The sequence below is a fragment of the Colias eurytheme genome, chromosome 15 (assembly GCF_061535395.1).
Source record: "Colias eurytheme isolate Ceu_HAF_F1 chromosome 15, ilColEury1 Martin Lab GWU primary, whole genome shotgun sequence".
Classification (NCBI taxonomy): domain Eukaryota; kingdom Metazoa; phylum Arthropoda; class Insecta; order Lepidoptera; family Pieridae; genus Colias; species Colias eurytheme.
This window is the reverse complement of record NC_142994.1, coordinates 10,401,346-10,427,229: the sequence shown is the minus strand read 5'-3', so window position 1 is coordinate 10,427,229 and position 25,884 is coordinate 10,401,346. Positions and strand designations below refer to the sequence as shown.

At 33.8% G+C, this 25,884-nt stretch overlaps 1 protein-coding gene across 1 annotated transcript; it reads left to right on the top strand.

The window, feature by feature from the left end:
* Positions 1-740: 740 nt before the first annotated feature.
* Positions 741-25,363, top strand: Pld (Phospholipase D). The gene is made up of 21 exons (XM_090110503.1): positions 741-1,007; positions 2,850-3,050; positions 4,284-4,440; positions 5,310-5,579; positions 6,077-6,197; positions 6,671-6,822; positions 7,199-7,330; positions 7,573-7,721; positions 8,150-8,385; positions 8,652-8,756; positions 9,025-9,164; positions 10,247-10,402; positions 10,754-11,090; positions 11,742-11,880; positions 13,042-13,174; positions 20,165-20,273; positions 20,666-20,836; positions 21,703-21,869; positions 23,070-23,310; positions 24,013-24,228; positions 24,806-25,363. Exons 1-21 carry the CDS (start codon positions 854-856, stop codon positions 25,034-25,036), a joined length of 3,717 nt encoding a protein of 1,238 aa, XP_089966629.1. The 5' UTR covers positions 741-853; the 3' UTR covers positions 25,037-25,363.
* The last annotated feature ends 521 nt before the right edge of the window (positions 25,364-25,884 follow it).

The window sequence follows — 25,884 nt, the reverse complement described above, 5'->3', positions numbered from 1 at the left end:
TTACGGAATTTCTCGATTCGGTCCCCGCGCTCAAGGCCCGCAATAGAAGCTATGCAATGGCTTAAAAATCATAACAGTTCCAAATGATAATATAAAGCATCTCTACATTTTGATGCTTCAGAATCAAAATCGTTATAGTAGGTACACTAAACTATACTTCTTGTGCTCTCTTCCCCTACAGATACCATGCCATTTTAATAACGCTTTACTGATTATCTTTGATGGTGAAATTTTTTTTTTATTAAATTATTATTATGAAAAAAATGAAAATAGGAAGAGTGGTGTTTCATGGACATTATATTTTATTTTTTTGTGTCTTTCAAAAAAGGGAGGTTTTAATATTATATAGCCATTTATTGCAACACTTGCTTGATTACGTCATTTGTATCCATCTGTCAAATTAAAAGTTAATGACTGATTGATCATTGACTGTTTCTGAAGTAGAAACTTGGCAATGAGATAAACTTTTATAAGGCTACATAGTTCATGTTTTTTTATACTGTAAAAGACCTTGCAGCAATTGTAATTAACTGAGTGATTCACACGGGATCTAATAAAGTTTATAGTTCATATTAAACTAAGTTTCTCACAGTATGTATGTAATGTATTAAACTAAATAGATGAGCGCACTGGACTAAAATAATTCCAGAATTGTTTTGTAAGTATCAATTTCTAATCGCATGACTTAAATGAAGCCTTGAAATAGTCTTGTTCAATGAACCATAGCTTCTCGTCTCCAACGTTGAATTATTTTTTCAATTAATCGTTATTTCTGCGTTATTTAACGACACTACCGTATAGGAGGTCGTTCAACGACTGAAATCGATGCTTGTTATCTTATCTACTATAGATTATGTACTCCAGTATTAGATACGTGCTGTGTAATGACCAGAACGTCGCGAATCAGTACCCATACAGAAGAACAAGTGGTTGTTCTGGTGTCAGTGACAACAGGCCTATGGAACGGAAAGATTTAACTCTTAGTTTCCATAATCTTATCAAGCGAGGTAGTGTGTGAAGTGGTTTAGTGTTATCAGTTATGTGTTTGTGTGAAACATCTGGCAGAATGGATTTTTTTCAGGAAGTGAGGCTTTAGCTAGGCTGGTGTGGAGGATGTTGTTGTTACTAATAGTCTTTGCGTTTGTAAATTTATAACAAACAGGTTTTTTGTACTTGTTAGTCAATAATTTTCTTTATAGTATGTTATGTATTAGTGTTGTAACTAAAAATAATTATGCCTCGCTAACCATTATGCCAAATCATCATAACTTTACTGAGATTTTCATTTATACTGTTTATGCTTTACAGGTTAATGTGTATTTGTAACAGTACTGCTGTCTCAACAAATATTTTATTTTCATTGCAAAGTGTAAAAAATCCTTAAATAATGTAATTCTAAGTAATAAGAATAAGACACCAAGTTACCTGTATAGATAGCTGGAATTAAAATCAAGTTAAGCTGCATAAATAGAATAAATATCATCATCATTTCTGATTAACTTCATATACAGTTTCTTAGTTATTTTATTCTGGTTCACCTGTCTTATAAAAAACTTTGTGATCTATACTTCTATACTAATATTATAAAGAGGAAAGGTTTGTAATTATGTATGTATGTATGTATGTTTTTCACGACCGATTTCAAAAATTCTTTCACCATTAGAAAGCTGCATCTTCACTGAGCAATATAGGCTAGGTTTTATTCCGGAAATCCCACGGGAACGGGAACTATGCGGGTTTTTCTTTGAAAATGCAGGCGAGGCCGCAGGCGGAAAGCTAGTATTTAAATAATGATATTTTAAACATTTGCCAAAAAATTTCATTATCATTAACTAATAAAAACAATAAGTTTTCGATGTGATAAAAACTGATATGCTATATACAAATAGTGATGATTGGCGAATTCCTGTCCTACTTTTTTCAATCTCTGTTTGAATTTTATTTACATATTGCAAGATAAGATTGAGACTAAATTCACTAACAAAAAATTCAACATTCAGCATTATATATAATTTATTTTCCATTTCTGTTACTTATGTTGTTTAGTTTTGTTAATATTTTTTTACAATGAATTTTATTTAACAAAAAGCTCATACTTACAAGGGCAAAAAATGTCATGACTGATTGGACCTTGCAAACTTTTTCTTATACAAAAAAATTTACTTCATTGGCAGATGCAAAATTATAATATCTGAATACCTAAAATAATATGCTTGTACCTCATAAATACAGTTGATTTCTTATAGTGTATCTATACAAATATTATAAAGAGGAAAGGTTTGATTTTTTGTTTGTTTGTTTGTATGAATTGAATAGGCTCCGAAACTACTTGGCAGATTTGAAAAATTCTTTCACTGTTGGAAAGCTACATCATTTCTGAGTGACATAGGCTAGGTTTTATCCCGGAAATCCCACGGGAACGGGAACTATGCGGGTTTTTTTTTGAAAACGCGGGCGAAGCCGCAGGCGGAATGCTAGTACTGTATATGTAGGAATATTGTAGTATTTATACCCATGGATTTCTCTGTCTCTGATTAATATTGGTATATGCTCATACTAAATCATAATTTATTTTGAAAACTTCAATTTAATTGCATTAAAACTCCTGTTTTTTGGGTACATATAACGATTTTAATACCAATAAAATCAAGAATTCAATGAGAGTAATCACTCAAACTCAAATATTTATTTATTCAATAAAACTTCTACTAGAAGCGCTTTTGAATCATCATGACAAAGTTTTACTTTTTACCACCAATTAGCTGAGTTATTTGCCAGTCCTGGTAACATTCATGCAACAAGTTCACCATCCATAATAAATCAGTAATAAACATAAATTTTATTTCCAGATGAAGAACTATACGGTTACACAAACCAAGCTATGGAACCACCGACCCCTTCCACCCCCGGTGATTGTCTTCAAGGAGTATTTCAAACATTGGACTCATTGACGCCAGGCTTGGATTCAGACTTCGATGAATGTCTCGCTGTGCCAGAATCTCTGTCAGTAATTGAAATAGACAAGTGTAAAGAGGAAACAGATGCTTCAGGTAAGATTTTTTTATGCTACAATCATTATTTTTATTACAAACAAAGTTTAAAGTTTAAAATTTATTTAAATCATTGATGAAGTAAATGTATGTGTGTATGTGTAGTTTGTTAATAATTTACAGAATTTAATTTAACTGTATTTATTATCATAAAATAAGGGCTCTGCCTCACTAAGTCGCCATGGCAACGTCGCCAGCGTACGTACTATTGAAATGATTGGTATTTACCCAACTTGGCGTCGGTTTGGCAACGCCGCCAAATTTTAAGGTTGCTGTAGGTATATACTGCTTGGATGTGTAGCCTGCGACAACACCATTTCATCTCAATGAGGAAGAGTGCTAATTTTTTTTCGTAGATATTCTAGTACATACTTATATATTTAGTAAAACTTATTATCTGCAACAAATTATAGATTTGAACTTGTTTTTATATAGTGCATAGTATAAACCAATTAAGGACATCTTCATTTAAAATTTTCTTGAATTCAATTCAATTTAATGATTCATCATCTACCAAAATTATTATTTGAGTGTTTACATTACTGACTCAAGATTAGATATTTTAACTCACCATTCAGCTATTGATATATCTAGTAGATAAAAAGCAAAGACGCCGACAAATAATATTACTAATTATTAATAAATTTATGGTTAGTAATAAATAATAATAAATAATATTACTAACCATGAAATAATATTATTAATAACTCAGGCCCCGGAATCACAGACACAATAGAAAATCTATTGTGTCGTGGACCGATTGGGCCGTTCGGGGCTCAATGGGTTAAATAAGTACATCAGTTCTTTTTATCTATATCAGGGAGTAAAGACCTTAAGATAAGTTATATGTCTGTCGTGTATTTTTAATTAATATCTATTCTAATGATTCATTCTAAAAACTTTTATTGTCGAGTTGATTAAAAGATAAGATATGAAGTGAAATTTTTTTAACAATAATAATTAATTAAGTGAAACAAGTTCAAATATTTCTAATAGTTTTTAATAAGTACTTCTATAAGTGGCACTTCTTGACATGCCTCTGGAATGAAATCTGCAACAAAAAAATGTTTTTATTATAGATTGTAATATCTTTCCTTCATCAAACATTAATATTTGCATTCTTATTTCTATTCTAGGTTTATTATAAATAGTTTACGTAAAGAAATATGAAAGAATTCGGGATGTTTTTATTTATAATACGCACACTCAAATAGATTATTTATTTTGTTTCAGCGCCGCTCGTGAAATCCGTACCATACAGAAGTATCCACGCGCCGCCAATAAAGTTTAAATCGGTGCATAGAAAAGTGTTCATTCCGGCTGTTGAAATAAAGGTCAGATTCGTGGAGAACGAAAGGAGCGTTACGACACACCTATTGAATCCTAACTTGTGAGTTTTATAAACAAAACTAATTTTATAATATTGTAAAATGTTCTAAGAATTCTTTATTAACGAATATTTTTCTCTCATAGGTTCTAAAATAGATTGATTAAATAATATGAAAGGGATGTACACAGAAATGAACAATTTACAAATTTTCTAAAAGTATGTTGTTAATTTAATAATATGTAGTGTAATTAATACCTAGTTCAATTATTTTTTTAGTATAAGAGCTCGGTTATAAGTTTTTATTTTTAAACATGTGATTTACGTAAATGTACGCATTATGTCAAACAGAATATGTAATTACGTTTAACACATGACGCACATAATTTGTAAAAACTGATAATATCGTAAGCAAAACAATAGCACCTCATACATTTCGATGTGTCATATACTGCAGTAGTGATTTATAGTTTTTTTTGCTAAGGTTGACGTAGATTTGTATGTAAATTATTGATAATATTTAGATTTGCGAAGTTCAATAAGAAGATAAGTTAGATACTAGAAGATAGTATAGATAAAATAGTCGAATTAGACATTAACCTATTAGATAATGATTACCTACATAACAAAACGGTATATAGAAAATTTCTCGTTTAGCTTAATATTTTTACCAAAAACGTTAACATGGGTCTATGGAACCCTAATTTATCCCATCTCAATTCACACATGATTACGACATACCAGCAAATAGACGTCACTATGACGTCAAAGTTCTGAACATACGTGTGCACAAATACAATTGTTGTAATAGCAGCTTAATGAACCAACATTCCCAAAACGGCTTCGGCTCTCATTATACCCATTTAGTCGAATTATTATTAATAACGCAATACATTTAACGTATCCATTAATAACCATATGTCTCAATCTAGGTATACAATAAATCTACAGCACGGGGATTTCAAATGGACAATCAAAAAGCGATACAAACACATATTATACCTACACCAACAATTAGCGCTTTATAGGACATCTCTGAAAATCCCGTTTCCCACTAAAGCGCATAAAACTAGACGGGCGAGTTTCAAGAACACGGTCGATACTGAGGAGAAGGCTGAAAGGATGGCGCTTGAAGCGCTGCCGGGGAGCAACCTGAAGCGGCGGGAACCTAGGCCTAGAAAACGGAAAGGCGCTTTGCCTAGGTAGGTTTTAAATTTTAATTATTTCCTGATATATTTTTCATGTAGGTAAATGATTTTTGTTTTAATTGTGAAGAACTAGTTTCCCCATAAATTGTGATATATAATTTTTTTTTAATTTCATTTGTCGATTTAAATGATGGATAAGCCAAAAAGAACATCTCTAGAATTTGTCCAGTTTCAACTGGACTAGACAATTTTTCATGTAGGTAATGATTTAATTTTAATGTTGTATTTATCCTTTTCTTATTTTCCTACATTTAGGCTGACTTTCATATGAACTATTAAAACATTTAATAAATGCAGCCAAACACTGCAACTATAGTATATGTATATAATTTAACTGGCCCTTTATTACATTTAAAAGAAATTACACACTTGAATCAAAACTATAATAAAATCAATAGGAAAGTTCCTACCATATAATAAGCATGCCTTATACATTATAATCCATATATAAGCTATTGATAATTACTGAACATGATAATTACCGATAACAGATTTCCCCGTAAGCCCGAAGTGATGATCACATACGAAGGCATTCAACTGCGTATGAAACAACTGGAGGAGTACTTATACAACTTGCTCAATATATCTATTTATAGGAACCACCATGAGACTGTGAGTCATTTGATTATGTACTGTTATTGGTATTTATTTGTGGTAGGATAAACTGTTTTGTATTCGATGTAGGTCAATAAAATTACGCAATATTATTGTTCCAATATTTTTTTATGAAATTCACTAACAAATTCTTACACTAATAACTGATCTGTACACGTATCGTCTAATCAATTTAAATGTCTAGACTTCCGATACATACCCATACAAAAGTATAGGCATCTACAGAATATAGCAATTTCATCTAAAAGGTTTACTTAAAAACAAAATCTATATCACAGATATGAAATCAATCGTTTCTTAATCACAAGGAGACTGGAAATTTCTCTTTCTTCCTATCACAATACACTTGAGATGAATTTCCAAATGGTATGGACTAGACGGAGACCGTTTACTAGCATTTAAATTACCGTAACAGAATTAAAACATATTTTCTTTTCTGCACCAGATCAAAAAATAACCTCTAATTGCAGGTGGAATTTCTAGAGGTATCACAAATGTCGTTCATAACGGAACTAGGGTCAAAAGGCAAGGAGGGTATGATAGAAAAAAGGACAGGATCCACTCGGCCCGGGCAAGCGGGCTGCAACTGCTGCGGGCTGCTCGGCAACATGGTGTGTGTGCGGTGAGACTGTGTGATTCATATTTAAACCAAAATAATAAAAAAAACATTTGTAAGTTCTCTATCTATTGCTATAAAAATGAACATTAAAAAAAGTGTGTGTGCCCACACACTTGTCAGAAAACCAGCTTCAAAGATACCAAAATCGACGCCGTACTCCATCACGTGACGGTATTGCCATGACGCGACCTTGAAATTTTACTCTCAACGCGCCTAAAGAGGGGGAATTGTTTTAGTGTACTCTGAGATGAGACTATACACTATTTAGTCACTAAACTAGATTCTAGTGTACCATACACTAACTTATGGTCGTTATTAATGCTGTGATAGTTATGAAAGATTTATATTTAGTACCTTAAATCTCTTTTCAATTCTTCAGATGCAATTATTTCTGTACTGGCCTTGTATGCGCAAAATGGCAAGAGAGATGGTTATTTGTGAAAGACACCTTCTTCGGGTATATCAGACCCAGCGATGGTGTTGTTAAAGGCGTCATGCTGTTTGATCAAGGGTGAGCATTTTTAATAGGTCTTATTTTTTTTTTAATTTGGTGGGTATTACCAAAAATGGATATATAGCATAATTTTTAATTCGTAAATTCTGTGGTCTGTGACAAATATTTATGATTAATTAATGTTTTACAGTTTTCCTGGAAAAGTGAGTATTGTTACATATAAATTATAAAGTCATATTTAATATTAATAATTTAATTTTTCTATAATTATCGTTATATAATATTTTTTTTTTCCACAGTTTCGAAGTATCAAGCGGTATGTACTCCACGGGACTTAGCAATGGATTACAAATACTCAATCAACACAGACAGCTCGTTATCAAGTGTTGGACGAAACGGAAAAGCAAGGAGTGGATGCATTACTTGAAAACTGTTGCCAATCAGTCTGGTGAGTTGGGATTTTTATTCTTAGTTAAAGAGGAATAAGGTTCAAAATTTATGAGGTTAATTCATTATTAAGATGTAATTGTCTAACCAGTCCAGATTTCGATGTTAATGTGTAGGGAATAAGGTTCAAATTTGAATGGTGCAGGTCTGTGCCAAGTGGCGTGGTGAGTTGGGAATTACATGTTTACCGAATAAGTACAGAATTGATTGTCAATAAGAATGTTTCAATATTTACCTGATATGGCTCACGTCACAAGATTTTTGTTAATTTTTTTAGATACCTATTTTAATTTTCTGTACAAAGCCGCAACTTTTTAAATAAATAAGTTAATTATTTAAGTTGTAATATTAAAATTATTTCTATTTTTTAGTGTTTGATTTTACGCGAGTATTATACATTCATAAATTAAAGATTTCTATTTTTTCCAGCCCGTGACTTCACCTACCCAAACGTCCACCATTCATTCGCTCCCCCCCGACCGTCTACCCCGGTGGCTATGTTCGTGGATGGCTCGCCTTATCTCTCTGCTGTAGCTGATGCTATGGAGCTAGCCAGAGAGGAGATCTTCATAGCCGATTGGTGGCTGAGCCCAGAGATATATATGAAGAGACCAGCTCTAAATGGGGATTATTGGAGGCTGGATACTTTGTTGAAGCGGAAAGCGGTAAGGAATGAATTATAAAAATATTCTGTTGAGCCTATCAGTAAATTCACGAGTATGAAATTTACGTCAAAAAGTTTTAAATTAAGCTATCAGAAATATTTTCAGCAAGTGCTAAACCTACATCAGTGGCCGTATTACCTCTTATTTCCAGACAGTTTACACCTTGAATTAAACAGACTGGCAAATTCATATTATGAATGCAATAACCAGCCATGGTTATAATATGTAAGTTATAATATAATTACAATTGAATATTTGTTTTACAGGCGCAAGGTGTGAAAATATTTATAATGCTGTACAAAGAAGTAGAAATGGCGCTCGGTATAAACAGTTTCTACAGTAAAAGTCGACTGGCCAGCGAGAATATTAAGGTAAGGTGAATTCAATTCTATTTTGAGACTGCTAAAAGTATAGACAAATAAATAAATATTTTTATTAAAAAAAACAATTAATAATAATTGGGTTTTTGACAATACATGGGGTATTTACTAAAGTGATCCTAAAATATTCCATTTGTCGCGTGACATGGTTTTACATACTACGTGAAAAGTATGTATTGGGGAATTTTTAAACATAACTAAAGTTATTTATCTCTCAACAGGCCACATTAAATTTAACATTAATGAATAAATCTTATAGGTATTCCGTCACCCAGATCACGCTAAAGTGGGTGTATTCTTTTGGGCACATCATGAAAAAATTGTATGTGTGGACCAAAGTGTCGCGTTTTTAGGAGGCATCGATCTGTGCTATGGACGCTGGGACGATCATAAGCATAGGTATTTATTGTTTTATTCTAAACTAGCTTTCCTTCCGCGGCTTCGCCCGCTTTGTCTAAAACCTAATAACATATATACTAAAATCTTCCTCGAGAATCACTCTATCTATTGAAAAAACCGCATCAAATTCCGTTGCTTAGTCTAATATCTTATTCTAATATATCTTATCTTAATATCTTATCTTAATCTTAATACTATTATAAAGGCGAAAGTTTGTAAGGATGTATGGATGTATGGATGTTTGTTACTCTTTCACGTAAAAACTACTGAACCGATTACAATGAAATTTAGCACACATATAGAGGGTAACTTGGATTAACACATAGGCCAGGTTTTATCCCGGAAACCCCACGGGAACGGGAACTATGCGGGTTTTCCTTTGAAAACGCGGGCGAAGCCGCGGGCGGAAATCTAGTATATAATAAAGGCGAAAGTTTGTAAGGATGTATGGATGTATGGATGTTTGTTACTCTTTCACGTAAAAACTACTGAACCGATTACAATGAAATTTAGCACACATATAGAGGGTAACTTGGATTAACACATAGGATAGGTTTTATCCCGGAAATCCCACGGGAACGGGAACTAGCGGGTTTTCCTTTGAAAACGCGGGTGAAGCCGCGGGCGGAAATCTAGTTTTAAATATTTAAGCATACATAGGGATATACCCTGCATCACCTGGTTTTTGCCTAGTTTGGGAGTCAGAGAATTCAATATCTCAAAATGTAAAATCTTTTGTCATTAAAGAATTTTTTTTTTATAGCGACAGATAAAGCGACTTTGTTTTATACTATGTAGTGATGTCTATACTATGCGATTAAACTAAGAATAAGATCGATTCAGCGCTATATTGTGACATCATACTGACTGAAAGACTAGTATAGTAGTACTATTAAAATCATACTTAAAAAACACCTGTGAACATTTTTGTAAAAACTATCTAGTTATCTTCACAAAATTATACTTTTCTTATACTGACTAGCACATCTTGACACAAAAATATCAATCTATAACATATGATTTTATTGCTGTATTGATTACAACCATATGTCCAAAGCAATAAAGTCGATTTTACATTTCAGATTAACAGACCTCGGCAATATATCGCACCCAAAAACGTCTATAAGGTCAAAGAAAAAAACCTCAAGTTCGCCGGGCGCTGGTCAAGTGCATTTGTACGATGGACCTGCGATTGAGTTGGCTAGATCCACTAAAGAGTTGGTTATTGGGTATACTGAGTGAGTTTTGTGTTTATTTACTATATTGTATTTGCATTTTTAATCAAGCTTTCTAAATTAGAAGTGCATAAAACTACAATAAAAGTTAGAATTTTAATCGTGTGGCTTTGTAAATAAGTGTACATTAACATTAACTCAAATTAACATCTTATTTTGTGGCAATAAAGTTCAAAATCGCTCATAAGAAAACTCTGCCCAATATACTTATAGCAGAGTTTAGCTGTGGACAATTTTAGAGCGTCATTGTGAATGTAGTTGTTCACTAATGCATAATATTGTGCGAACAAATTAGCGATTCGTTACGAGTTTTTTTTCAAAGATGTGTCATAAATAAGACAAAACTGATTCTAGTGTAATTCAAGAAGAACCAGACCCACAAACACAACAGACAGAAACGGCAAACGTAACAAATCCGGATTTACCTGTCCTAGAACCGGGAGACCATTTACTAATAACTACCCTCGATAAAGACGATAAAAGGAATGTTCTAGATAAACTAACCGATAGGGGGAAGGAAATTATCGGAATTATTTACCCGCCATATGAAGAGGAAAGAAATGAACAGAAATTCGATGATTCGGAACGGAAAAAGGCGGAAAAGTATGCAAGGTCGAATGATGAAGTGCTCTTGACGGACGCGTTGGGTATTAATATTAAGAGGTGTGATGAGCCCGCGCCTTTGGCTGAGGTAAGTGTAAAACTATAATATATTTATTCGTTTATTTATTTAATCGGATTATAAAGACGCTAGGGAAGCTTGAAGTCGCTCAGCGTGCTATGGAGACAGAAAGAAAGAAAGAAGAGAGAGAGAGAGAGATAGCTCGGTATTTCTCTGCGGGATCAAATCCGAAATGAAGTCATTCGCCAGACAACGAAGGTGACCGACATAGCTCAGAGAATTAATACGCTGAAGTGGCAGTGGGCTGGCCACACTTGTCGCCGAACGGATAATCGTTGGGGCAAACGCGTTGTAGAGTGGAGACCGCGACTCGGCAAACGTAGTGCAGGGCGCCCTGTAGCGAGGTGGAGCGACGATATACGCAGTGTTGCTGGTTCTCAATGGCTGCGAAAAGCTGAAGACCGAGCTCTATGGCGCGCCTTAGGAGAGGCCTATGTCCAACAGTGGACGGAAAAAGGCTGAAGAGAGAGAGAGAGAGAGAGGGAAGCTAACAAACATTAATTAAAGAGGAATGAGTTGTGTGTGTGTGAGTGAGTGCGTGCGTGTATGCATATGAAATATAAATTCAAATAAAATAATTGAAATCAACATTTAAAAGTCAAAATTACAATCGTTCATTTGTTTATACAAAACATTTAATTCATTTTACTATTATTTCAGGTGGTTGAAGGTCGTGTAATAACAGAAAGTACAAAGAAAGTTCTAGAAGGAGTGGAGGGGAACTCAAAACTGTGGATCGGGAAGGACTATGTTAATTTTATTGTTAAGGATTTCAACAATTTAGACTCACCGTTTGTGGGTAAGTTATAGATTTATGTCATCAAATAGGCGACGTTAAAATATTAAAGTGAAACTTTTATTAAATCGTCTCAAACTTTTTGGTCTGTGTAGCGCATGTCGCGTGACGGTCGAACCATACGATAATTATCGTATAAATACGATAATTTTGTGCCTAAGTTTCACTTTTACCGTGGTTTCATAAAACCACACAACATTTTTTTTATTATACGACATTAAAATATTATATTGCTATTTAATATTTGAAATAGTATTGTAAAATAATTCGTAGTTACAGGTTTTGTGTTACGTCCAAGTTTCAATATAAAGATTAAAATATGTGAAGAAAATATTGTTTGAAATGTTACATCCAGATGTGGATGGTGATATTTCTTTTAAATTAAAGTACATATAGTAATGATATAGTACTTAAAAAAATGTTACGCATTCTTACAATTTTAAGAAACATCATTTATTTATCAAATTTATTTTTCATTGTAAATGTAAGGGCTGATGTAATATATTGTCAAACAATTGAAATCTATATTATACGTAAAAAAATCGTATTAGTTACACCACCTATAAAGGAAAGTGAATTTTGTTTAGTTGAATTTGCTATAAATGAACATAAATGTTCTCGCCGAACTCGTCGCTTCGAGTCTTCTTTCATAATTAAAACAGCCAAACAATGGAATTCACTCCCTACCATTATTTTTCCTGAGCAATACAACCTGGACCTCTTCAAAGCTAGGTTGAATAGGCAGGAGCCGTCTGCCTAGGTCCTCCTAGGCAGACGTGCACCCAAGAAGACCACATTGCTGCTTTCCATCAGGTGGAATTGTGGTCGAACGTCTGCCTATCGATTATTAAAAAAAATGTGTGCGTGTACTAGTGTACACACGCAAGAAGTGAAACTTTTTTATGACCTTATTTTTCAAAAAATAATTTACGAAGTGTATGCAACTTTACAGAAATACGTCGAATCACGCGTGGATAAGAAAAAGATGGCGCGTAACGGAAAAATGTCACGCGTAACGAAAAAATGTTACTTACACTAAATTTTTTTCCAACCCCCATAAAGAAGTTTCACTTCAAAAAACAAAAAATCGATAAACTAAACTTATACTTTATGAAAACTTGTCAACATATAACAATAATTGAAAATATTACTAATTTCCCTTAGATCTAGTAGACCGTAGTACCACCCCCCGCATGCCGTGGCACGACGTGGGGGTGATGCTCGGTGGCGCCGCCGCGAGGGATGTGGCCAGGCATTTTGTGCAACGGTGGAACGCTATTAAATTGGAGAAGGCTAGGTAAGGGGATTTTAAACACATATTTAAGGCTCATTTATGCTACACCGACCGACCGGACCGTGTCCCGTCCGGGACCCGATCAAGCATTATTGAATGAATGAATGAATGAAAAATACTTTATTGTACACCATATAGGACAATTTAAAACACATAATAACTAATATCAATGTACAGAGGGCGGCCTTATCGCTGACAGCGATCTCTGCCAGGCAACCCAATCGACTAGGACAAATGCTGAGTATGGTGGACAGTGGTGCATAATAAATTAAAAATTAAAGATTTTATTATAATAATATGTACTACAAATATAAACATTCCTCGTGGCTTATACATATATTAATAAACATTTATATATACTAATAAATACAATATATATGTAAACAGATTTTGAGACATTATTGTATACTTTTTGTAGGAAGTGATTCATGACTGGCCGTGGCTCGGCCGTGCACGGACGGGGCACGGCGTTGAAATGTGTATGGATGTTGTTTCATTTGTTTCCCGACTCGGGTACGGCCCGTTCCCGGCACGGTGTACCATGAATCATACTTTATTTATTTATATATGATGTAGACACCAGTATAGTGTCAAATGAAACAAAGTGATTTGATAATAATTTCTTTCAAATTCAAATTCAAATTTCATTTATTTACAAGAATGTATAGTTACAAAAAAGGTGTTATTACAATGTTAAGGCGCTAATACATTCTACCCACTTTCTGGGTGTGCAAATATTTAAATGGAAATAAGTTAAATTACACTACACCAACACTACACAAATTCTTCGCGTCACTATGAATAAATTACAATAAATATGAATATGTGAGTGTTAAGACTTCACAATTAAATCACGTCAAATTAATGAAGATTTAGAACGGGTGTCAATGTGGGCTAAACAGAATGCTTTGGTACTTAATGGATCCAAATCCAAATACATTGTATTAGGTACAAAAAATCAAATAAAAAAAATAAAAAATCTTAATTTGGAAATAAAGATCGATAATAAACAGTTAGTTGAAGTGGATAAGGCTAAAAATCTCGGCATAGTTTTGGATGGACAGCTTAAATATGACGATCATATAAATCTCACTATCAGAAATGCCTTTTACAGATTGAAAGTCTTGTATGGTCTCAGGCAAGATCTATCAGAGCGGTCCAGAATAATGCTTACAGAGTCATTGGTTCTGTCCCACTTTAACTACTGTGATACGGTATATGGTCCCCGCTTGTACGCTAAAACTGAACGAGCAATTCAGCGTGTACAGAATGCGTGCGCCCGTTTTTGCTTCGGTATACCAAAGCGTGCACATATCACACCTTACCTAAATAACCGAAGGATCCTAAAGATGGCTGGTCGTAGACAGTTGCATCTAGCAGGCCTGATACATAGATTGGTACACACTGGAGTTCCTGTCTACCTCTATGAAAAATTGAAATGGACCCAGGAGTACCATGGTAAGAATACACGAGGTAGAAGTAGCAATGCATTGGTAATACCGAAGCACCACACGTCGGGTTTTAAGGGTGGTTTCAAGTATTCTGCCTCGAAGATTTGGAATGACCTTCCTCCACCCTTGAAACTTAATATGTCATATATATCGTTCAAGCATAAATACAGAGTGATACTTTTGAACGGACAAATATCAAACTGGACACCCCAATAAAGCAAATTGTTGATTGCGAATGTATGATATAATATATCCTTCTATATATTACTAGCTGTTGCCCGCGACTTCGTCCGCGATTACGTCGTTTTTCGTCATTCGTCGTTTAAAAAAAATACGTGACACTTTATTTTTGAATGTTCTTAATTGTCTCTTATAAAAATTAACTACATTAAAATTGAATACTCTGATAAGAAAATCTTAAAATCGGAGGACATCGAAAATCCGAGGAAAACATGAGTGAATTTGATTTAAATTCTACATTACTTAGTAATTCAAATAATAATCTAAATTAAATGTAGATTAACAGTTTGAGCGCATCATTATATAATATGTACCTAAGTATTAAATTACGTTAGTTTACATAGTAACTCGACCCCCCGTGAGTTCCCCTCCGTTACTATGCGAAAATACATTCGTCGCCCTACCGTAGGAAAAATTGTAATAATTTATATTCGAGAAATATTGATTTCTTGTATTCGACTATTCGTTGTAGTCGAATAAAAAATATATTTGAAGAAACTTAGGTTGGCCTTCAGGCAAAAGGGATCCTATCAAATGATAAACTTGACCTTGTATCTTAAAAGTAAGCATGAAAGGATCCTCTGATAATTGTTGAGCACCAAAGGATCATTTAAAACGCACTACTATAGCGAATATTGTCTAAGAACTGTTTAGATTGCACATGTTCCTCTAAAAGTAGTGATTTCAAAGGTTCTGGTGTATCTTCAAACGAAAGCCGACTCCTTACTCCTCTTTAAAGCATTACAAAAATAACATACTACGTTAATATCGCCTATACAGAAGATGATCTGTAATCAATTGTGAGGTTATAAGCAAACCCACTTTTATATTTGTCGGACCACACCACCGAATTCGTAGATTGATCTTCTATGTTTACCTCTAAGTCATTAAGACTCGAAATCTGTCTACAGTAAGACGGGCCTCTCGCTATTCGTCCGTTTCAAGAGACCAAATAGTTTCAATTCTTTATCTTTCATTAAACAAACTTATTAATCGTACTTGTCTCAAATAATCTTGTCTCAAATAATGGTAATATTCGCGTCCCTACTCTAGTCATTGCTTATGCTCATGTTCATCTTCAAGAGATCGAATAATATTATGGTGCACCCTATCATTTGTCAAACGGTGTATTGAGTAAAAGTTTCAGATTATCGAGATAAAATATGCCATTTGCGGTCAGCTGTGAGACGTTATACCCTCTCAGTGAAGGTTTCGGTCTCACAGGATAGTACATGCCGTTCTCGGTCAGCTGTGAGCCGCAATTCTCGTTGTGAAGCGGTTTCAGGTTCTCGGCATAACACATGTTGTTTTCGGTCAATAGTAAGCCTCTTACCTCTAACGATCCTTGAGAACTCTTATTTCTCATTTTCTTAGCTTTGCTCGAATTTCGATATAAAGATTTTTTAGATTAAGTTGAAACGGACTGAGAGTGTTATAATCATCAATCATCATCATCATCAATACATATAATAAAATTGTGGAAAAGCGATGTCTGTACAATGAAAATATGTAGAAAAAAATTAGCAGGTGTTATTATTAAATCGATCTTGAACCCAAAACTGTAGTTAAAAATTTTTTTGTCTGTTTGTATGTATGTTTGTGCACGCTAATCTCAGAAACGGCTTATCCGATTTAGATGCGGTTTTCACTAATGTATTGTGGTAATCTTCATTTAACATTTAGTGTTTAATTCATGTCAATCGGTTCATAAATAAAAAAGTTATGACAATTTATAAGTAATCACGGCGAACATTTGCTAAGGCATTCTATTGTACACTGTACAGTGTACAATAAAACGTAATTTATCTGTTATACGCTACAGTTATTCCTTTACATGTCCAGATGATCATATCAAAATTCCCCAAGGGTTTGGGGGTAAGCTGAGGTAGTAGGGGGGGGGGGGCGGGGTCAAATTAACATTATGGTTACTTCTAATAGGTAAATTTTCCACATAAAATGTCCTTTAAATTATGTCGTATTATATTTTTAACCCCCGACGCAAAAAGACGGGTGTTATGTGTTTGACTGCTATGTATCTCTCTGTGTGTGTGTGTGTGTGTCTGTCTATGGCACCGTAGCTGGCTAACAGGTAAACCGAATTAGATGCGGCTTTTTTTTGTTAGGCAGCATATTTTCCGACGCTGGTTCTTAGATAAATTGTATCAAAATCGGTTCATCCACTTATTCTACCTACATAGGGGTAAAAGTGGCAATGAAAAAAATGAAATTTAATAATTTATTTTTAAAGATTGTCGGGAAGTTTATGAAATTATTTATTCCTTTTTCTATACACTTTTCTTCGATTAAACGGTTTAGTTACGTGCTCCCTCTCTCTCTCTTCAGCCTTTAGTTACGTGCGTGAGACAGGAAACATCTAATTTGGATTTGTTGCTGGATTTGATAAAAATTGAGTATCGATTAAGCTGATCAGTGGCTACACCATACATTATTAAAAACATCCATTTAAGAAAGGAAGGAAATAGAATTTGCTCCTCTCCCCCCCTGGTTCCTAAAAAATAATATGACATAATTTAAAATAAATTTTACGTAGAATTAGTTAGGCATTTCTTTTTTGATTTTCGATATTATATACTAATCATAATTTTTAATTACAATATTATGTAGTAACTATTTGGTATAGGTTAGGCATTTCATTTCTTGATTTTCTTTAATAAGTTGGTACGTAAGTTTTTTAGCTCAGTTTAGTAAGAAACTTTAATAACAATTCTTTTAATTATCTATGGTAGTACGTATAATTTACTCAATAATTGTATGTTAAGTAGTAATTCAGCATGGGCGTAGCCACGGTGGGGCTGGGTGGGGCGCTTACCCTGGCTTTGATCTGGTAGGTACCAATTGTGAAGTGTTGGAAGAGTGGGCGTGGGCGTGGGCGTGGGCCTGGGAGTGGGCGTGGGAGTGGAAGCATGAAAATAAAAACAATTATTCTTGCCCCACCCTGAGCCCATGGTCATAGGTCCCATAGTCACTATTCCACGCGGACGAAGTCGCGGGCACAGCTAGTAGATAAATATAATCAGAAAGCTTTGAACTCCTAAGCTCAACCATAAAAGATAGACATTTATGATGTCGGGAGATATTTTTTATATAATATGGAGAACATTTCTTTCATACTTGATTTCTGTGTAGTTTTACCCCTAGGTTGCACACGCGACGAAAGCTTAAAAATGGAGTTACTGCTCTGCTCACGAATATGAAAAATAATTGTACCAAGTTTCGTTTAAATCCGTCGAGTAGTTTTTGTTTCTATAACGGTTATACAGACAGACAGACGGAAAAATTTTTGGCGTCAGTGTCGATCCCTAATCACCTCGTGATAGTTATTTAGGAAATATATTTCATGTACAGAATTGACCTCTACAGATTTAATATAAGTATATAAGTATACATATAATTAGATTCCAATTTCCATGTAACGTTAAATTCGACTATACAATAACTAACAGACAACGCAGGTTACTCTCGTTTCCGTAAGTTGAGGCGGCTACATATTCGGTCCTCATAACTTCACTTTTTGTGAACGAAACGACAGCGCGGTTTAATTCGATGCCATTGTGAAAAAATATTATGATTTGTACACTATTAATACTATTTTAACATTAACACAAAATATAAGACTGTGAGTGTGTAAAAATAAATCCAGCTAGTTTCACATCAAACTTATGTTTTTAATTAGGTATACGACATGAAAATATATTAATTACCAAGCAATAATCATACAGGTAAATACTGAACAAAAGTATTAACAGTCAAAGTATATTTTTACTTACAACATGTAAATGATGAAGGAATAATAATTATCAACGAACTAACCTTTTTGTATTATTGTTTATAAATATAAATTCATAAACAATAAATTTATAAAGAATAGAAAAAATTCGACCACTAAAGAATGCTGGTTCGAGTCCCGCCTCGTTATCGAATTTTTAAAACACGAAGATTTTTAAAAATGTAACCAATGAACACAATCAATATTAGATTCACTGTAATGGTGTCTAGTTTGACTTAAAATAATAAACATCTACCCTCACTTTTAAAAATGTAGTATATTCACAGTTCACACGAATTATAAGCGCACCTTATAGGGAAGGGAAGATATGGGTTAAAGAGTTAAATAAATAAATAACATAATTATATTTAAATTATTAATTTTTAACATTGTGTCCAGTAGTGTAAACATGTAAATTGATTTGATTTTTACGAAATCTCATAGATGGCGCTGTTTCAAATTTGTATACTAATAAATTCATTAAACTGATTCTCTGCCCAAATTACGTAAATGACATAGTTTTTATTGTGTAAAGCTAGATAATAGCATGGCTTACCCGAAACCAACATTTAAACATGAGTCTTTAGATTGTACGCTGTCGTAATACACGGAATACGTAAGAAAAAAAAAAGGTTCACAGCTCCTCCCCCGGAGGTGATAGCATGATAATATGTTTAAAAAAGCGTCACTCGACCTGTTAGTAATATTCATGCAAAATTTGAAGTCAATCTATGCAGTACTTTTCGAGATTAGCCTGGACAAACATACAGACAAACAGACAAACAGACAAACAGACAAACAGACAAAAATTCTAAAAACTATGTTTTTGGCTTCTATATCGATTATAGATCATGGATTATGTATTCTTTTAAAAAAATATTCAATGTACAGTTTTGACTTTCCTACGATTTTATTATATGTATAGATTTATATGTTTTTAGTATTTAAGTAACAGAGTATTTACATAGCAATATCTGTTTATTTTATTTAATATAATCATAATATGTGCCTAATTATGTATAAATCTGTTATATCTATATATTATAATATATATTATTTGTAATTAATTATCAATAATAACAAGGCAAAAGATTTTTAGAACTGTAAATAATGTTTTTGGTTGGTATTTGTATTTGCATGTAGACTTAGTGAGCCTCGGAAAAAAAAAAACTTACGGGCAGACTGAAAATCAGCGCTGTTCAGGTGTTAAAGCCCGACAGCATGGCTGAGTCTGACCCGATTGCCATGTAAACTATTGTGTATTTTTTTTTAGTAATATAAGTAGTTATTAAGTGTGTGTAACATGTGGCAATAAATATTTTTTCTTTCTTTCTTTCTTTCTTTCAATTATAATTGTGCTTCATTATTTTCATATGTTAGATTTCTAAAATGTTCTTCTGATGGCGTATCACATCTTAATGCAATTATCCTTAAATCTATAAATAGGTTAATAGTTATTATTTGTAATACTTTATTAATCTTATCCTGTTGTATAATATAAATTATTGTATACAGGCAAAACAGCAACTACCCGTATCTCCTGCCGAAAACCTACACGGATATAAAACCCCTTCCTGACCTGTATGAACTTCTCAGCATCGATATCACCAATGTCTCTTGTCAAGTAAGTTTTTTGTGTAATGTATTAATAAATTACATAAAGTATAATAAAATTAAGAGAAATATATTTTTTTAATGTGTCAATTTTCTATTTTACAAACATCGCCACTAGACACTAGTTTATACTAATTTCGATGATCTGAGTCTTAAAGTAAAAATTATTCTCTACAGTTTCCATTGGAACTAAAGAAAATAATAGCCTATTGTCACACAGTTTATTGTATATAGATCACATATTGATACATGAAACTTAATGCTTAATTTTGGACCTGCAACTTTGTAGTCACGAATTCATTGAAGCACTTTTCCTTATGTTTCCAGTAACTCAAATGATAAAGTACCAAAACATCTTTACACTAATACCAAAAATGATATAGTCTATGGTCTTTTACCTAGGTACTTCGCAGTGTTTCAAGTTGGTCCTGCGGCTTCCTAGACCCGGATACAGTGGAACAAAGTATACACGAAGCATATGTGGACACAATAACAAGGGCCCAGCATTACATATACATTGAGAATCAGTTCTTCATAACACTGTCAAGGACCAATCCTATTGTTAGGAATCAGGTATGTGTAGTGTCATTTAATTTTAAGCTATTGCATAGCTTCTATCGCGGGCCTTGAGCGCGGGGACCGAATGAAAAAACCTCACGCTCCCCACTCCGACGGGCGCGGAGGTGTGGCTTGAAGGCATAGCATGCAATAGCTTTACCGCGGCAGTCCCCGAGTGCCACACGTGTTTTTTTTATTTATTTTTGAATATAGATTACTAAATACTACGTAACAGATAAAATACAGTGATGTAATGCTAGCTAATTTTTTTTCTATATGAATAAAATAATATAGCTACCCACTATTTTAAATCAGTACAGTTTATAAAAGCTGTGTGTGAAAATGAACCTTAAGAGTTTGGACTCGACTGTTATTTTAATGATGACGAAAATGATAAACATTTATACGCGGGAGATAGTAGGCAAGTAACTACGGGACGGGCCGCCGGTACCGTATGTACTTAGTGCGAGGAAGAACATTGAGTGACAGTCTAAGCAAGAATTTAATAATAATGAGTGAATCATGACTTTATATGAATTTGGTACCAAACTTAATAACACTATTAAAATAAATAAATTAATAAAAAATCCTAGAAATTTTCACGGACAATCAAATCAAACAATCTTCTAAGGTTGATTTACACTAAAGCGTATCGCGACCGGTATTAACAATTTTGTATACTTTTTGTATGAAATAATTCATTCCTGACCGTGGCTCGGCCGTTGGCGTTAAAATATCTATGGATAATGTTTCATTTGTTTCTCGACTGTGGCACGGTCTGTCCCCGGTGTAGCGTGAATCATTCTTTTAAGTGCTTGCAAAAACTACAAATTTTCATTGAGTTCTGTTTTATTTTAAGGCATTTTTCATTTCTTTTCCAGATAGGCGAAGCGCTCTTCAACCGTATAATGCGTGCGTTTCGAGCCAAGGAAATATTCCGCGTATACGTGGTAATGCCATTACTACCAGGCTTCGAGGGTGAAGTGGGTGCAGCTACCGGCACTTCGCTGCACGCAGTCACACATTGGAACTATCAGAGTATATGCAGGTGAATTTTATTGAAGTGAAACTTCTTTAGCGGCGTTGGGTATATGATAGGACAAATTACACAAAATCGACCTAGTCCCACAGTAAGCTCAATTATGGCTTGTGTTGTGGGTACTAGGCGACGATAAATATAATATTTAATAAATACATATATAGATAATAACACCCAGACCCAAGAACAAATAATTGAGTTCATCACACAAATATTTGCCCTGACCGGGGATCGAACCCGGGACCGTCGGCTCAGTAGGCAGTTACTTTACCACTGCGCCAACCGCGTCGTCAAAACCAAACCAACCAACGTATAAAATCTTAAACTCGCGTCAGGACACGTGACCTGATTGAAAAAGCATAAGACGGATGGATATCAAACATGCTCAACGTTAATAATCAAGTTTTCACTTCTGCTGCCACTCCCGGAGTGCAACCCGTCTTTTTTTTTAAACTAGCTGTGCCCCGCGTTTTCATCCGCATTGCTCCGCTCCTGTTGGTTTTAGCGTGATGATATATAGCCTTCTTCGATAAATGGGCCATCTCAAACCGAAATAATTTTTCAAATCCGACCAGTAGTTTCTGAGATTAGCGCGTTCAAACAAACAAACTCTTCAGCTTTATAATATTAGTATAAATTATGTAAAATTGAATTGTAATATTGATATGATTTTAAAAGAGCAACTATGAAGTTTCTCACCGGTTCTTCTCCATAGAAACTGATTTCCGAATCGGTGGTAACTGTTAAAAATATGTAATGACGATTCGAAAGTGCTTCTAAAAGAAGTCTAGTTGAATAAATAAATATTTGAGTTTACTCAAATTCAATTTTTTATTCCATGAATATGAGTACAATAATGTTATAAAATCTTTTATTCCATGGGTACAATGGCTGGACAATAATAAAAGTCCAGCCATATTCCATCCTCATTGTAGTGACCTTGTATAGTTTCGGTGGTATAAATGAAACAAGTGAAAACCACATTATATTAGAGCCAATTACAAACTTGAAACTCTTAGTATATTTAAGATAGTGATTGAATAAACGATCATCAAAAGCTTTCATTGAATACTATATAGTTACTGTTAACTCAATTACAGCAATATTTATAACACATCTATGGCACGTACATACACGATAAACAATAAATTTACATATTCTTTAAGATTATTTATTAATATAAATATAAATATTTCTCGAACATTCCAGAAGTCGCGAGGCTATTCTCACCCGGTTGTACGAAGCGGGTCTCCCAGACCCGAGCGAGTACATAACATTCCACGGTTTGCGCACACACACTATATTAGATGGAGAGCCATTAACAGAATTAGTGTATGTGCACTCTAAATTATTGATCGCTGATGATCGATATATTATCTGTGGCAGCGCTAATATCAACGATCGGTCTATGATCGGGAAACGGGATTCGGAGATTGCTGTTATACTGCAGGTAAGGAAAAGTTGGGTGAATTGATGGTGGTTTTATAAGGTTTTATTCTGTTTTTGTCTTGAATTAAGAAGTGTGATTTTGTGTGTAGCAGAATGTGTTTTTTCTGATATCCAATAATAAGATAACTCACAGACCCTGTCATGGACAAATTCAAAATGTAAAAGACCAAAATCCATACTAATATTATAAATGCGAAAGTAACTCTGTCTGTCTGTCTGTTACTCAATCACGCCTTAACTACTGAACCAATTTGCATGAAATTAGGTATAGAGATATTTTGATAGCCGAGAAAGGACATAGGATGGGTTTTATCCCGGAAATCCCACGCGAACGGGAACTATGAGGGGTTTTTCTTTCTTCTGCGCGGGCGAAGCCGCGGAAAGCTAGTAGTGTATATTATGTTGTCATTACCCTACATGTGTAAGTGCTTCATAATTTACAACATTATAACTTCAGAACATAATTTTGCGTTTTATTTTATCTGGATTCTTATATATTTTGACATTTAAAATGGATTTATAATGATGCTGTTTCATTACGTGTCTAAAATATGACATTTAAGGTGACTAACAACATAAAATTTGAGATTAAAAACTTGTAATGAACGATATTGAATCACCATTCCGTCACCACTAATACTATATCTTACGCATAAAACAATACAAAACTTCTGAAAAATCAAATTCAAATTCAAATTTCCAGGACGAAACCTTCGAAGACGGTATCATGAATGGTAAACCGTTCCCCGTGGGCAAAGTAGCTGGAGGGCTCAGAAAGAGGTTATTTAGAGAACATTTGGGCCTCATGGATGAAGACCCCAGTAGAATGGGGGTCAATTTGGATGACCCGTGTGCGGAACAGTTCTATATTAATGTATGGAAGGGTACTTCGAAGCGGAACACTGATGTTTATGAAGAGGTCAGTTTTCAAAGATAATTTTGACGTGACAACGTCTTATAATTCGATAAAGCCGGCTGCACGCACAAAAAAACATGACTCATGCGGTGTTACCTCGCTCTGAGGCGTTCCATGTAAGACTTGGAACGAGCGACAAAGAAGCACAATCGGGCGTTGTCACGTTCTGCTATCGTCAGTAAACCGACTTTACAGACAACCAATTTTTTTTTATAGGATTGTTAATAGTTAGTGTATTAGTGGGCGAAGTTAAGGATGGGCTTAGCAAAATTGTTTTGTATTAATATTCTTAATTGTCTAAGAATACATGCTTAGATAATGCCTTGCTAGATATTATCTGTAGAAAATGCTTTCTGAAACTAAAGTATATAACTTAATTGTTTACTCCCACGATTTTAGACTTCTCGAAGAGGTCTTCGAAAAAAAATCTCGAATTTTATTGGCGTTAGAGTAACCAAAATATAGTGTTTTTTTAATAGAATATGTAGGAAAAAAACACTCCTTATTCATTTATTAAACACTATGTAAGAAAAAAGTAATTCCTTTATTAATTTATTTAATATTGTTAACTTTTTTTCAGGTATTCCACACAATACCAACGGACTCAGTGCACACATTCGCAGAACTAAAGAAGTACCAAGAGGAGAACTCAGAAACGTTATGCCGTAAGGACCCGGTGCTTGCTAATCGGAAAATAGACCTTATACAGGGCCTAGTGGTAGATTTACCGTTGAATTTCCTTTGCAATGAGACCTTGACGCCAAGAAATACGTCTATGGAAGGGATGATGCCTACTTCTTTGTGGACGTAGACTAGATAAAAAAAGGTTAATAAGAATTTATAGAGAAAAAGATTTAAATACGTAACCAATTAAAATGCTGTTAATTTTCAACCAATGATGTTAAAGTAATTTTTATTGCGCTAAAAGCTTGTATGCTAAATAATTATGATAAGTTTGAATTAGTAGCCAATCAAAACGCTCTTATTGAATTTTTAACCAATAATGTTAAAGTATTTTACCGCTATAATTTACATGATGGCTTTAAAACACATTTTACCAGAAAAATGAAATACTGTTATTAGTTATATGTTGCAACATGAGGTGTAAAAATTAAAATTTTATACTATGACTAATTTTTAACTATAGTAGAGCCATTTTAATAGGCAACATTTGACAGTTCAACAAAATTCAACAACGTAACCTAGTAACGACAACATAGAATAACATGATATTTCTTTCTGTTAGATCTGCACATTTGCTTAACTTTTTTCAATAACGATTACATATTTATAATAATAATGACCGATACAAGTAATTTTAAGATTTCATTTTACTGATGAACCATTCTAAACATAATAAACAATTTCTGAATTGAAGAACTGACGTCGCTACAATTTTGTGTCAATAAACCTTTTTTCTTTTTAAATACCAGAGATGTTACTCTAAAAATCGAGATCTGACATCTAGAATCGAATGCATTGATTATTTGTGAACAAAAATCATCATAAATTAATAAATTCGATTTACAAATGTTTCAAATCCGTATCGATTAATTCACTTTAATCGATGTTTTTAAGCAGGTTACCTCTCTTCGAAGATAAAATTGATAGACGTCAAATGTTGCCTATTAAATTGGCTCGACTATAAGAATATTATAT

Coding starts and splice junctions, on each gene's coding strand:
- Pld (XM_090110503.1), top strand. CDS start 854: ATGTACTCCAGTATTAGATACGTGCTGTGTAATGACCAGAACGTCGCG. Junction 4,441..5,309: donor CACCTATTGAATCCTAACTT/GTGAGTTTTATA, acceptor GTCTCAATCTAG/GTATACAATAAATCTACAGC. Junction 6,198..6,670: donor ATAGGAACCACCATGAGACT/GTGAGTCATTTG, acceptor CTCTAATTGCAG/GTGGAATTTCTAGAGGTATC.